General features: G+C 37.7%; 2 protein-coding genes and 1 long non-coding RNA gene across 4 annotated transcripts; all 3 read left to right on the forward strand.

The window, feature by feature from the left end:
• The first annotated feature begins 206 nt into the window (after positions 1–206).
• LOC132273813 (probable E3 ubiquitin-protein ligase ZFP1) lies at positions 207–1224 on the forward strand. The gene has a single exon (XM_059774888.1). It carries the CDS (start codon positions 420–422, stop codon positions 1098–1100), a length of 681 nt encoding a protein of 226 aa, XP_059630871.1. The 5' UTR covers positions 207–419; the 3' UTR covers positions 1101–1224.
• Positions 1225–7781: 6557 nt separating this feature from the next.
• LOC132273814 (uncharacterized) lies at positions 7782–10303 on the forward strand. 2 transcript variants are annotated; one of them, XR_009470263.1, is made up of 3 exons: positions 7782–9733; positions 9842–9894; positions 9989–10303. It is a non-coding gene; the product is annotated as an uncharacterized LOC132273814 (long non-coding RNA). The 2 variants fall into 2 exon arrangements; XR_009470262.1 differs by having other exon boundaries at positions 9842–10303.
• Positions 10304–13345: 3042 nt separating this feature from the next.
• Positions 13346–14590, forward strand: LOC132272569 (uncharacterized). The gene has a single exon (XM_059773693.1). The coding sequence runs from the start codon at positions 13346–13348 to the stop codon at positions 14588–14590; it is 1245 nt and encodes a 414-aa protein (XP_059629676.1).
• The last annotated feature ends 234 nt before the right edge of the window (positions 14591–14824 follow it).

The raw sequence follows: 14824 nt of genomic DNA on the forward strand, positions 1-14824 counted from the left end.
GACATAAATAAATAAATACTTGTGTCTCAAATTAAATATTTACTTTTTTTATTTGTGGCTGTTGCAAAATCAATGTCCTATTTGAAAAGTGTCATTATTAAAAAATAGGCAAACTTATATACTCCTGTGTTTATGTTAAATTTTGGAAGGTGTCGTTGTATTTTACCCTACCCTAAATTTTACTTTCTCCCACGCAAATTAATGTACCCTTTTGGAGAATGAATGAAGGATGAGTTTTATTTTAAAAAATATATATAAAAAAAAAGAAAATCTAGCGTGTCTTCAACGCTATAATACTGCTATCTAAACCTTATCCTTCCTTCACCGCCCCCTAACCTTGTGTAGCTATCTCCTAACCCTAACCCTAACCCTAACCCTAACCCTAACCCTAACCGCCATTCATTCGTTCTGTATCTGCGATGTTTGACTCGTGGAGTTTGCGTCAATTTGCCATTGCTGCTGAAAAAATTCCTTCATACGATTTGTCCAAAATGGGACTTGATTGGCTGCTTGTGGGAATTAAAGTTTATCAGGTGACATATGATGAGGATTTTAGAGTAATAGATCGTCGCGTTGAGATCTCGTTTAAGCAAGACGTGTCTTTTAGCGAGTTACAATCCGATCATTCATTCTTCTCTCGATTCCTTCGTGCGAATGGAGTTCCAGAGAACGCGGATATGATGGAAGAGTTGATCTCTGTTTCTAGAGATGTTATTCGTTGTACCAGAGGAAATCGCAAATGGGTTTTCTTTGACCCCGTACAAGCAATGGTTTTGCACGTCCGTTACGTCAACCACTCATCGTCTACATCAGCACTGAACAGGGCTTTGGAGGAATCCATTCAAGTTGTCCCCAAAACACTGCCAGCAAGTAAAGAATCAATCTCTGCGTTGGAGAAGATGGTGATAGATCCGATGGAAATAGATGATGGTTCTTTTTCAGTGAATGATGAGTGCATGATTTGCTTACTGAAGTTTCATCTGGGAGTAGAAGTGGTCACTCGAATGCCATGCTGCCATATGTACCACGGAGAGTGCATTGTTCCTTGGCTGCAGGCAAATCATTCTTGTCCGGTATGTCGATTCGAAATTCCAGTTTGAAGAAAGATTAGATTCTCTCTTTTTTTTTTTTTTTTTTTTTTTCCACTCTTCATAGATGGAAGAGATGCATTAAGTGTAACAGAATTCAATTTGTTAATGAAATGTATATATTCTTTCACTTTTATTTGCTATGCCCAAAGATAAATTTGTTTTTACAGATTATGAACCAATTCCCAAAGAGAGAGAAAGATGAAAAAAAAAAAAAATAGAAATTAAAATAAATTTTTTGAAGAAGAATCTTATCTTATATGTATGGAAAGCTAAGACTTGTCCCAAATTTTGTTGGACAAAAATAGTCACATTAGTACATGACACATCATACAAATATGGGTATAAATGTAATTTTAAACATAATTCTTCTTTGAAAGGTAGGAAGAAAATTATATGGAAGGGAGAAGAAGGGATAATTGAGAAATTCCTAGAGAAGAGATTGTGTTTATTTCCTCTTTTTGTTTGGTTGGATGGAAGAGGAGAAGAGACTGTCAATTTACTTTGTTTGGTAGGATAAGAGGTAAGAGAGGGTTTTAGATTTTTTTTTTTACCATTAAACCAATCAAATTTAAAACTTCTTAATAGGCCCACTTGTCTCCCCTCCTCCCTTTTGCCCATATTTGAAGGGAGAAGAAAATTAGATGGAAGGGAAAAGAAGGGATTATTGAGAAATCCCTAGAGAAGAGATTGTGTTCATTCCCTATTTTTGTTTGGTTGGATGGAAGGGGAGAAGAGATTGTCAATTTACTTTGGTTGGTAGGATAAAAGGTAAGAGAGGGTTTTTTTTATTTTTATTATTATTATTATTATTTTATTTTTTTTACCATTAAACCCATCAAATTTAAAACTTCTTAATAGGTGCACTTGTCTTCGTTCCTCTCTTCTGCCCATATATATTTTTTTTCATAAGTAAAAATAATATTAAAAAAGGCGTTCAAAAGGGGAACGCGCCCTAATTACAAAAGAGGAACTGGGACTAAGGCCCCAAAGAATCCAAGAATAAAAGCTCCCCTTCACATAGTTGAAAAGAGAACGAAGAATGTAAAGTTTGACTATTGCCGTGGGCGACTCTTTCCCTTCGAGCATTCTGTTATTTCTCGCTTTCCAAATACACCACCATACACAATATGGTATAATTCTCAAGAAATCGCAAATGTCTCCTCACTCGACTACCTTTCCAACCGTGATTCAATTCCTTAGTAGATCGTGGCATAATCCAACACATGCCAAACAACCCAACAATAAGATTCTAACAGTCGTTCGCCATAGGGCAATGCAAAAGGAGGTGATCAACGGACTCCTCATCATCCTGCAAAGACAACATCAATTAACGATACAATTGCCCCTTTTCCTCAAGTTATCAATTGTTAGAATCTTTCCCCACACAACGGTTCAAACAAAGAAAGCCACCCTAGTTGGAGCCAAAGACCTCCAAATATTTTTCCATGGGAAGTCTCGATTAACAAAATGAGACAAACATAAGAACAAGGATCTAACTTCGAAGCGACCGTGGGAAGAAGGAGCCCAAATTAAAACATCATTACCTCTACCAACGCCCTCCTGCCGATACAGAAAATCCAAAAAACACATACCACCTCCATCTCCCAATCCTGAAAAGAGCGCTGAAAATGCACATCCCACGTAATCCCGCTGCTATCAAGCCGATAACAGTCAACTACATAGGCGTATTTATCAATAGCAATACTGAATAATCTAGGAAATGTATGAGAAAGTGGTTGATCCCTACACCAGAGATCTTCCCAAAACCGAATGCAACGACCATCATGGAGTTTGAATCTGATATGAGCCGAAAAAACATCCCATCCCTTTCGAATAGCCTTCCACATCCCTACTCCTCCCACCAGGGTAATCGGACGTGTAGACCACCCTCCAGCCTCTTCCCCAAACCGACAAGAGACTAACCTGCGCCATGGACAATGTTTTTCCCTCCCATATCTCCATAACCACTTACCCAGGAGAGCTTGATTGAAAGGAACTAAACTCTTATTCCAAGTCCACCCAATTTCACAGGCTTAAAAACTTCCTCCCATCTGACAAGGCGGTACTTGAACTCATCACCCTTTCCTCTCCAAAGGAAATCCCTTTGAATTTTTTCAATCCTATCTGCAACGGAACAAGGGATTTGGAACATAGAAAGAAAATAAGTGGGCAGGCTCGATAACGTACTTTTGATAAGAGTAACTTTACCCCCTTTTGACAAGTATTGCTTCTTCCATCTTGCCAATCTCTTCACATACCTGTCAATCACGGAATCCCAACTCCCCACTAATTTTGAAGAGACCCCTAGGGGCAAGCCCAAATAAGGAATAGGGAATGAGCTCACCCTGCATCCAAGGACTGCAGCTAAAGAGGAAATATCCTGAACATTCCCTACTGGGACAAGCACACTCTTAGCCACATTGACCTTTAGCCCGAAAACTGCCTGAAAACAAGTCAATACACACCTCAAGTATCGAAGTTGAGACACATCAGCATCACAGAAAACCAGGGTATCATCTGCAAAGAGTAAATGAGAAATCTCCATCTGATGGACTGAATCTCTGCCCACCCTGAATCCCTTTATAAAACCAAGGTCCTCTGCCCTGCGCGTAAGTCTCCTTAACCCCTCCATAACAACAAGAAAAAGGAAAGATGACAAAGGATCACCTTGTCTTATACCCCGAGAGCAACTGAAGAAATTAGCGGGAGAACCATTCACAAGAACTGAAAACTTGACAGATGAAAGATGGGTCTCAATCCACTTTCTCCATTTACTTCCAAACTCCATTCTTTGTAACAAATAGAGTAGGAAATTCCAATTCACATGATCATATGCTTTCTCAATATCAAGTTTGCATAAAACTCCAGGAATACCACTCCGCAATCTGGAGTCCACACATTCGCCAGCAATAAGAACTGAATCAAGAATTTGTCGTCCGCCAACAAAAGCATTCTGGGAATCCGAAATAATCCCATCCATTACTTCCCTCATCCTTAAAGGAAGCACCTTAGCAATAAGTTTGTAAATACAGCCCACCAAACTGATAGGACGAAAATCCTTTATATCTGAAGCGCCTCACTTTTTTGGAATAAGGGCAATGAATGAAGCATTAAGCGACTTCTCAAAGACGCCAAAAGAATGAAACTCTTAAAAAGTACCCATTACCTCATTTCTTACAACTGCCCAACTTTCCGTCAAAAATCGCATGGTAAAGCCATCAGGTCCCGGAGCTTTGTCTCCATTACAACTTGATAAAGCTTTAAGAACTTCTTCTTCAGTGAAAGGATTCTCAATCCTATCTCTATCAAACTCGGTAATAGCCTCAAAATGGAGACCATCAAGTCTGGGCCTCCAAAAAAAAAAAAGACATACATCTGCCCATATTTGAAGGGAGAAGAAGGGATGATTGAGAAATCCCTAGAGAAGAGATAGTGTTCATTCCCTCTTTTTGTTTGGTTGGATAGTAGAGGAGAAGAGCCTGTCAATTTACTTTGGTTGGTAGGATAAAAGGTAAGAGAGAGTTTTAAATTTTTTTTTACCATTAAACCCATCAAATTTAAAACTTCTTAATACGCCCACTTGTTTCCCTCCTCTCTTCTGCCCATATTTGAAGGAATGAAAATTTGTGGAGGAGGAAGGATGATTTATTCATCTTATTATCCTTTCTTTCCCTATTGCATTTCTATCAACAACAAAGAAAATTTGTTCTTTCTTTCCTATTTTCCTTCCATCCCTCTTCCTTTCCTACTGAACAAAGCATAATGTCATGGACTTGGACCTGGGCGTTTGCTTGGCGTAACCTCTGGTTGCGGGGGTGTGACAGTAAGCCCCAACCTACACCTTGAATCATACCAGACCTCGTTCTCTCCTAAGATCCAAATCACAAACCTTATCGTCTCTCTATCTTACCAACAGTCCACCACCAAATCACCGTCGGTTATGAGGTTTTGGTGGTGGTTGTCGGCTATGGGGATGGTGGCTATGGTGGTTGTGGAGATGGGTGGTTCATTCGCCGGATTTGCAGCGATGGAAGCGGCGAAATTTATGTTGGCACCGGCCACCATAAATCTTGCCGCAGATCATCGGCGCAGTCATCCATGATTTTGGCCAAGAATCCTTTTGCCAATGTTGTCCATTTTTTTTCCAGCCAAGCATTTTTCTTCCAGTGCTGTCCATTATTTCTGGTCAAGTATCCAAGTCGTCGTCGTCCTTGGTGTTACATTCTTCGTGCCAGATGCCAGTAGTGTCATCTTCACTGATGAAGAAGACGTTGAAAAGATCCACCATTTGGTTCCTTGAATTTTCAAATTGCCTTTTGGAATCTTCATGATATTACACCCATGCCGTCAATTTAATTATACATTATACTACTAAAATAAGTAATTTTTGTTATGTTTGAGGACATTTAAGGAATAGAAAAACGGGGATAAGTCTCAAACCTCCTCATGGAGGTGGGTAAGTTAGCTTTCCCCATTATACATAAGATTGTCTGCGGAAGCTTTGAAGAGAGAAGAAACCAAGAGAATATCGAAAATTAAAATGTATGCATCACATGCATTTTGTTGTTTTAATTCAATATGCATATTAGACAATTAAACAACTATTGAATTGATTATAGTGATACGATTAAACTGGCTATTGGTATGAAGATTCATTCTGCTGAATTGGATTATTTAAATTTCACGAGTATTATGTTTATGCATATACGTTTGTATATATATGTAAGATATGAATATATATATATATATATACACACACACACACTCATGTATACCTGTGTGTGTGTGTGTATATAAATGTAGCAGTAATTGCGGTTGGGAATTTGTAAGCCATGACCGCATGATTGGGAACTCAGAAATCCTCTCAATTGTGTCATTAACGATTAAAAAAACTCTGATTTTTTTTTTTTTGAAATAATATTTCAGTTGTAGTTGTTGTTTCACTGATATGTCAATATCAGTTTTTCTTATTTCTTATTATTTTTTTGGGGGGGTCATCAGTGGATTGAGCTAATGTGTTGTAATTTTGGTTGCCAGGTTTTGAAAATTTAATAATAAATTAAAGATTGCATTATATTTGGAGTTTTTTCTTAATAGAAAAATCCATTCTATGAAGATGTATTGTTTGTCTATCTTTGCAGGAAATGGTAGTGATTTGCGTGTTTCGGTTACAATTTCAGTTCTTCCCCGTTATGTTTTAGCATTTAGATATAATTCAAATTAAATTTACTTGGGGATGTTAATTTATGGGAAAACTAGACTTAGGTAAAATTACGAGGCCTAAATAACAAAGTGGTCTATTTAAAGAGTTTGTTTTTATCTTTAATTGAATTTAGCAAAATAATTACATGTTCATCGAAAACTATTGTTCAGGTCCAAAGGACCCTCTGAACTCTTATTTCAAAATACCAATTTATTCTTCTTAAATTAAAAAATTCTCTCACTCAAATCTTTCCTAAATTAGCATAGCACTACCTTGGGTCTGGCTCTTGTAGTTGGCAGCAAAATTCTTAATAAATGATGGTGATTAAATAAATAAATACCTAAACACAAATCATGCAACTAGTAAAACACTTGTTAATGCACAAAACATTTAAAAGTAACACTTGTACTGTGACCTTAACATTTCATGGTATGCGTGTCCGTGCTTTTTCGGAGAATTTAATTGAAGAACTCAACTCAACCAAATGAAATCCTTGTATTAGGATTGGTTGAGTGGGAATTTTTAGACTTCTAAGTCTTTTTTTTTTTTTTGATAAGTAAGACTTCTAAGTTTTCAAACAAAGAAAATTTCATCAAACACTTGTATTGTGGTTTTTGGTAAAGAAATTGCACTTTACATGGCATGAATAATCAAGAATGTGAAGTTGTGGAATTTATTAGATGTGTGTAGCAGTGGATAATGCAAAGTATGTCAATTTCTACTTGCGTCATTTGTCAAAATTAATTTTAAGTCCTATTTCAAGTGTTATTTTAAACCCCAAGCAATTTGTAAATTTGATGTTTGAATACCTGTGAATGATCATATTTTGAAACTGCATGTACATTGCAGCAATAATATTCTTTGGAAATTGTTGCTTGTCCTCCAATGAAGATTATAGTGCTGATGATAGAGTGGATCACTGCTATATCCACCTTCCATGTCCAACTACTAGTTCCCTATATTATCTGTTGTTTCTTTTATATAATTCTATGCTGTTGTTTAAATTAGGTGTAGCACCCATAGGTGAGAAAATTAGACAGAGTTGGGTTAGATGGTTTGGACACATATACCAGAAACCTAGCGACGCGCCGGTGAAGCGAGGAAGACTAGTTGTAATAGAAGGTAAGAGATGGAGAGGGCATCCAAAATAACATGGGATGAGGTTATTAAAAATGACCAAGTTTAAACATAGTAGGGGAAATGGCAAGTAATAGGAAATATTGGAGAGAGGGAATTCATGTGGCCGACCCCATTTTTGTGGAATCAAGGCAAGGATGATGATGATAATAGACATTATTCAACATATATCATTGTCTAACAAAAGGAAAGATAAGTTTGTTATATGCAGGAGAGAAATGTAGCATTAGAATCTGAGATGATGAATGGTAGAATTTGATGATGAGGTGGTTGTAAGTTGCAGAAAGAAGATAATGATAAGTTCTTATTGAAGCTCAAGAATCGAATGATGTGTAAGAATTATCCTAATACTTTTCCGTTCTTATCATGTGTATAGTAGTTTTTGCTTATGAAAATGCAAATTTTATAGATTTTGTATAACGGGTTTTCTTACTTTTGCAAGCTTTCTTGATGTGTGCAAAAAGGCTTTGCATTAGTTCATTGATGCTTTGTGTTTGTATTTATAAAAAAAAATTGATGCTTTGTTTGCATTTTCATCATGTTGATTTGTTTGTGTATGTGCATATTCATAATCATCTTATGATTTGTCAAATAAATGTTTTTTTTTTTTTTTTTTTGGTGGTCTATGAGATATATTTTAGCTTGCAAAATCCAATGAACTGCAATTGTGATGTTTTGATTTAATAATTTGTCAGAGCTTTCGTTATAAGGATTTTCCTTTAATGAAAAATATACTTGCTCCTACTTATTCTTCAGCTGTGACTTTGCTCACTGATATGGAAATGGTTATCTGATATTTTCTTTTGGAATTGGAATTGTGTGAGTTGTTTTGAGCAGTTGGTTAAGTGGTTTTCAATTAAATCAGCTGGTAATAATTTGAGAAGCAAGGTTATGAAACAGATTTTTACCACTACTATTTGGCATATGTGGTGGTCTAGAAATAGAAGACTCCATGTTGATGTTTCCTCTGCTCCTACCCAAGCTGCTAAACAAGTTATGTGGAATGTATCTGATTCTTTGGGATTGCAGCTGCAGGATTTATTGGTCTTCTTAATTGTTGACCGTTGGTCGTTCTGCATCTGGGGCTGTGTGTGCAGGGTTCTGGCTTTGAATAAGAAATTGCAGTGCTGTGGTTCAGGTGGTTGTGGCCCTTGTCTTATTTGCTGGGATCATGGTGTTTTTGTTTTTGTTAATCCTTTCTCTTTTTCTGAATTTTTTGTTTGCATTTTCATTGATGTTGATTTGTTTGTGTATGTGCATATTCATAATCATCTTATGATTTGTCAAATAAATGTTTTTTTGTTTTTTTTTTGGTGGTCTATGAGATATATTTTAGCTTGCAAAATCCAATGAACTGCAATTGTGATGTTTTGATTTAATAATTGCTGAAAGAACATTATTTGTTTCTAATTGCTCTGCGTTTATGCTACAATAGTACTTCCACAGTTCTGATTGATTATGGATGTTTCTCATATTCGTATAATGTTTTAAAACTGGTTAAATACCTATTAATGTTTCTGTAATTTTGTGCCTTGGTTTACTTAGTGATGTTATTTTTTTTTAGGTGCTTAAGATGTGAAATATCTTTCTTTGTCATTTCTTCAGCATAATCCATGGAGATTGGCTGCTGTAGGAGTTCACTATTTGTATCAGCTAGGATCAACTCTTTAGTACGTTGTGTTCTTCTTCTTCTAGTTTGTATACTCTTCCCCCTCCTTGCTTAGCTATGAACCATAAAAGCATTTTTTCAAACATGAACTTGTGTTATTACAGAATCTTGGTGAAGATACATTGGTCGGAGTGTATTCGTTTTTATGTTTTTTTTTTCTTTCTTTTTTCTCTTTTCATCATTTGTCATGGTATGTTCTTGTAAGTTGATAGTAGTTATTTCTTCGCTTGGATTAGAAAAGTTTTTTATTGGGGTTGTTGGGGGGTTGATGATAGCGTGGAAGCTAGATTACACATGTATCAGGAAGTTTTCTCCAAGTTTCAGTAACCATCATCTACGTTTTAATCCTCTGCTGATAAGACTATCTGTTTTATCCCTATAGTTCATATTCTATTAGAGACCTAAACACAAATTACATTCTTTCGGTAAATCCTGAAATCTTTCCATCTTCATGTCCTTCATTTGAAAAAATATTGCATCAATTTTGGCTATATTTTGAGTATTTCACCTTTGCATTTAGTTCATGCATACTGCCATGAATTATTGGAGGCCCATGAATACTGCATGAAGTCTAAGAGAACAGGAAAAGATGCTGAACTTACTCTCGGGTATTAGTAATTTGTCTGCTTAAAGGTAAAGGTCTAGTTTTCCATCTTAATTAGTTGAATTATTTCCATTTCTCATCACAAAGGAATTGTCATATTTTTCTTACTGTTTTCTTCTTATGTTTTAAATGCTCAGGGATCCTTTTGCTGAAAATGGGAGAAAAGTGCTAATTATGAAAAGGAACCAAGGTCATTTCCTTGTTAATGGATGTTCAGGCTTTGTGATTTTCCTTTAAATGCTCAGGGATTCTTACTGTTTTCTTCTTATTTTTTAAATGCTCAGGGATCCTTTTGATGAAAATGGGATGATAGATGAAAAGTGCTAATTATGAAAAGGAACCAAGGTCATTTCCTTGTTAATGTATGTTCAGGTTTTGTGATTTTCCTTTATGTAACAACCTAGTAATACTGTCATTTAAATGATGCTTTTGTTTTATTTCTCTATTGTAGGAAGTATTTTGTTTTGTTTGATTTAAATATTGTGAAACATGGAGTTCATTTGAAGTAACCAACTTAACTAAGTTTGTTTTGTAGTTTATCTTTTTTCTCCTATTGATTGTATGTAAACAAGTTAAATAAGTTTGTATTATCATTTTTTTCTCTTTTTGTTTCAATAATGGTTTGTGTTGAGAAAATCAAGGTGAACACCAAGAAAGTAAAAAGTTAATGCTGTTTACCATTTTTAGGATTAATTGCATAAAACCCCTGAACTATTCTCTCTCAAAAAATTCTTCTGAACTATTATTTGTGCAGTTAACTTTCTAAATTGTCCCATTTCTTTGCGAATACCCCGACTGTTAAAGTTCCATGGAGTGTTAACATTAAAGTGTGTCAGTCACGTGACCTAAGCATAAACTTTAAATGACAAAATTAACCTTTTTAGTGTTACTATGTTTAATGAGTTCTAACCCTAAATTGTATCAGACTTCTTTACCTTCCTCGCCACCATTCGATCAATCTGGAGGTTACTTTCCTCGCCACCTTCGATCTGGGTTTGTGGTTACATGACCTCTTCATTGTCTTCTTGCTTTGAATCCTGCTCTCAATACCATGCTTGCTGGACTTAAAGACAGTATGTCTAATATATATATGTATATATATATATATAGATTTGATCTTTAATCAAACATGCAATTGCATTTGTGTGATAGAGATGTGTTGGATCTGAAGAGATTTTGTTCACAGACCCTAACCGAATAGAAGTCCCAGCTGCTTTGTTCTCTCCATCTCCATCTCCATCTCCATCTCCATCTCCATCTCTATTTCTATCAATTTTAAATCCTAAATTGAGGGGTGACTGAACGGGGGAAAGTAAAATAACAGAACTGAATTTCTCAACATTCAGCTCTCTCTATTCATCTCCATCTCTATCTATCAATTTTGTTGAGGTTGGTGTTTGGAGAGGGATTGATTGAAAGAACAGCACAAAAAAACCGCAAAGGTTGTGTCTGAGACCGAATCATTGTAAATTGTGAAAATCAGAGATTGATAAATTAGGGTTTAAATTGGTCGATTTCTAGGGTTCAATTTTGGTCTTGATGAGAATTGGAGAGGAAATTACTGATTCACTTCTCAACTTTTCGATTTGTATACACACATCAAATGGACAAATTTTTAGGGTTTCAATTTGCAGAGGTCAGTGTTGAAGCCTTTTCAATTTGTATGATTAGAGAGAAACTCCTGGGAGAGAGAGAGAGAGAGAGAAGAGAGTATCTTGTAAGAGAGAGAAGATGGCGGCGGCGGGGATAGAAAGGGAAGGTGGCCATTGATGGATGGACATTACTGCCGAAGGAAGAAGAATCTTATCTTATGTATGTACATATATGGGGAAAGCTAAGCTTTGTCCCAAGTTTTGTTGGACAAAAAAGGTCACATTGGTACATAACACATCATAAAAATATGGGTATAAATGTAATTTTAAACATAATGAAAAAGGAAGAAAATTAGATGGAAGGAAGGAGAAGGGATGATTGAGAAGAAAGGATGATTGAGAAATCCTAGAAAAGAGACCGTGTTTATTCCCTCTTTTTATTTGGTTGGATGAAAGAGAAGAGAATAATTATTAATTTACTTTGGTCGGTAGGATAAAAGGTAGGAGAGGGTTTTTTTTTTTTTCATTAAACCCGTCAAATTTAAAACTTCTTAATAGGCCCAATTATCCCCCTCCTCTCTTTTGTTCATATTTCATGGGATGAAAATTTGTGAAAAAGGAAGGATGGTGTATCCATCTTATTATCTTTTCTTTTCTTGTCGCATCTCTACCAAACAAAAACAAAAGAATTTTGTTCCTTCTTTTCTATTTTCCTTCCACCTCTCTTCCTTTCCATCGAACAAAGCATAAGCCCCAACCTACACCTTGAATCACACTAGACCTCGTTCTCTCCTAAGATCCCGAATCACAAGCCTTATTGTCTCTCTATCTTACCAACAGTCCACCACCAAATCACCTTCGGTTATGAGGTGTTGGTGAGGGAGGTTGGCAATGGGGATGGTGGTTGTGGTGGTTGTAGAGATTGGTGGTTCATTCGCCTGAATTCACAGCGACGCCCCAGTAAGCAAAGTGATCTTAAGATTAATAAGTCCATTATTTTATTAGGATGTGAGGATAATGGAGGTTGGATTTGACTGAAATCGGAACCTAGGGCTTACTGTGCTTATTGGGGCGTCAGTTGGGGAATAAGAAGAGACCTAGCACAGCGACAGCCACGCGCTATTTAGGCTGGGGATACCAAAGACGGCATGGGCCGGATTCAACCCATATAATGAAGAATGGGCCTGGTAAATGACCTAGGCCCAAATCAAGCTGCCACCAATCAAGCCCAATGCTGAAGAGTGAAGTTAGAGGCCCTTAAAGGTGATTAGGCCTATAGTTATAAAAGCCTCAAGGACGAGCTCAATAGAGGAAGTTAGTTAAGAATCTTCTAGAACACTGTAAACAATCTATAAGTGGACAAAAATAAAGGAGAGATGAGAAAAAAATATTTGAAGTGTAATAAAACTCTGTCAATTTAGAGAGAAAAAATTTCTTACATCTTCAATGGCGCCGTCTGTGGGAATCGATGAGAATTCATTGATGTTTCGCTCAGATTGATTTGATCTAGTAGTGTAATGCATGAAGACGAAGCCTGATCGTTGAAGGCAGAATCATGGTCGGTGAAATCGTGATCGGAGAAGTCGGCGTTCGATCTACGCAGTTTTGATTTGTGCTTGTTTTGGAGAGCTGTGCGGTCGAAAGTTGCTAAGATTGCTGAATTTGGCAGATTCGTCGCCGGAGCAACTCAGATCTGGTTAATCGCGATCGAAATTCAACTGAGCTAGAATCCAGATCTAGAGCGTCTGCATTAGCAAAGCTCAGATCTGATCAGAAATTCGCGGTTAATGACTTTGCTACGATCCGGAATGATGATCGGAGGAGAGAGTTCGAATCCCGTGGAGAATGGCCAGCAGATGAAGCGTGATGAACATGATCGAGGCTCTGAGAAAAGAAGATGCAGAGTTGAGAGCTGGAATGGAACACCGAGAGGTTCCGGTTGCGCTGTGACCGCCTCCGGTGGGTGAAAGAGGCGTGCGACCCGATAAAGCACATCAAGGCGAGCAAGAGGAAGATAACCACGTTGATCTCCACCACGAGGAGGTTAGGATGGAGAATTTACCGCCAAACGCTCGTCGAGCTGAGGATCGAGAAGGATCTGTACATCTCGATCCACATCGTGAGCATATCCGGCGGGAAGAAAATACAGCTTTTAATCCGCATCAGGAAAGGCATAATCGCGAACAGGATATGGAGTTTGATTGTCATAAGATTAACTCACCGTGGCAGAAAAAGTTCACTAAGGAAAGGTCATTCGATCCACCTTATCGGCCTTCAATGGCTACATATGATTATAGGAGTTCGGAAAGAAGATCTACAGATCAAAGAGTCGTCACGAGGTTTGAAAAAGAGAATGAGGCCCTCCGTTCGGCAGCGCAGATGGTTGATTCGCCGTTTACTAACGAGATCCTGAATGCTCCAAGCCTGAGGAAGTTTTCTATGCCTGCTTTCATTCTGTTCGACAGAACGACCGATCCAATTGATCATGTATACCACATTCAGTTGAAGATGGCACTGAAGATAGAGAATAATCCTTTGATGTGCAAATGTTTTCCTACAAGCTTAGCCGGACCAGCGCTCAACTGGTTCAAGAACCTGCCAAGGGGCTCAGTGGACAGTTTCCGTAGTTTGTGTGATCGGTTCATAGGCCAGTACTATGGGAATAAGCGCCCGGCAAAAGATATCTCTAGTTTGTTCACCATGAAACAGCATGATGATGAACGTCTCCAAGCTTTTCTTACCAGGTTTAACCTAACCAAAAGCATGGTGATAGAGTGTCATCCTTCCGCAGCAGTTCAAACGTTCAAGTTAGCAATGACCCGAGGGACACCGTTCTATACCAGTCTGGTGGTGAACACGCCGAAGACAATGGACGAGCTAAATGAGAGAGCTGATGGTTTTGTGCGCCTAGAAGAGGAAGAAGCAGCTAATGCTGGGAAGACATCTATCATCTCCACGGAAGAGAAGTCCAAAGTGAAGATACGACAGAAGCAAGTTCCTACGCAGTGTCAGACCTCCTGGAAGGCAGAGAAAGGACCTAGGGAGGATGTTTTGGTTACTCCATTCAAAGTTACACTGGCAAGGCTGTACCAAGAGAACAAAGATAAGTTTCACCCTCCCTTGCCAATTAGACAACCTCTTGAGCAGAGGGATCAATCTAAACATTGTGCTTTTCATTGTGATTTTGGTCATCAGACTAATGAATGCAGAAACTTAAGGAGACAAGTGGAGATGCTGATCGCTAGGGGAGAGTTTGCAAGATACGTGCAAGGGCCAGCACAGGAGCAGAGTTGACCGGCAGAACAAGTCAAAAGAACCCAAAAGCCGAACCATCATAATGCTCAGCCCGTTCGGATAATAAATGCAATTCATTGCCGACTTGAGCAGACAACTGAGTCCGAGGAGTTGCTCCGAACGCGTCTTCGTCAAGCACAACTGAAGAGGAGAATAGGCAGTGTGCACGCTCTGCATCAACAGCATGTATCAACACAGATAAGATTTGATAAAACAGACATGATGCGAGTTCAG

Source organism: Cornus florida, unplaced genomic scaffold (genome assembly GCF_030987335.1).
Source record: "Cornus florida cultivar Cherokee Brave unplaced genomic scaffold, ASM3098733v1 CherokeeBrave_3.0.0_Hap2_Chr09, whole genome shotgun sequence".
NCBI lineage: Eukaryota > Viridiplantae > Streptophyta > Magnoliopsida > Cornales > Cornaceae > Cornus > Cornus florida.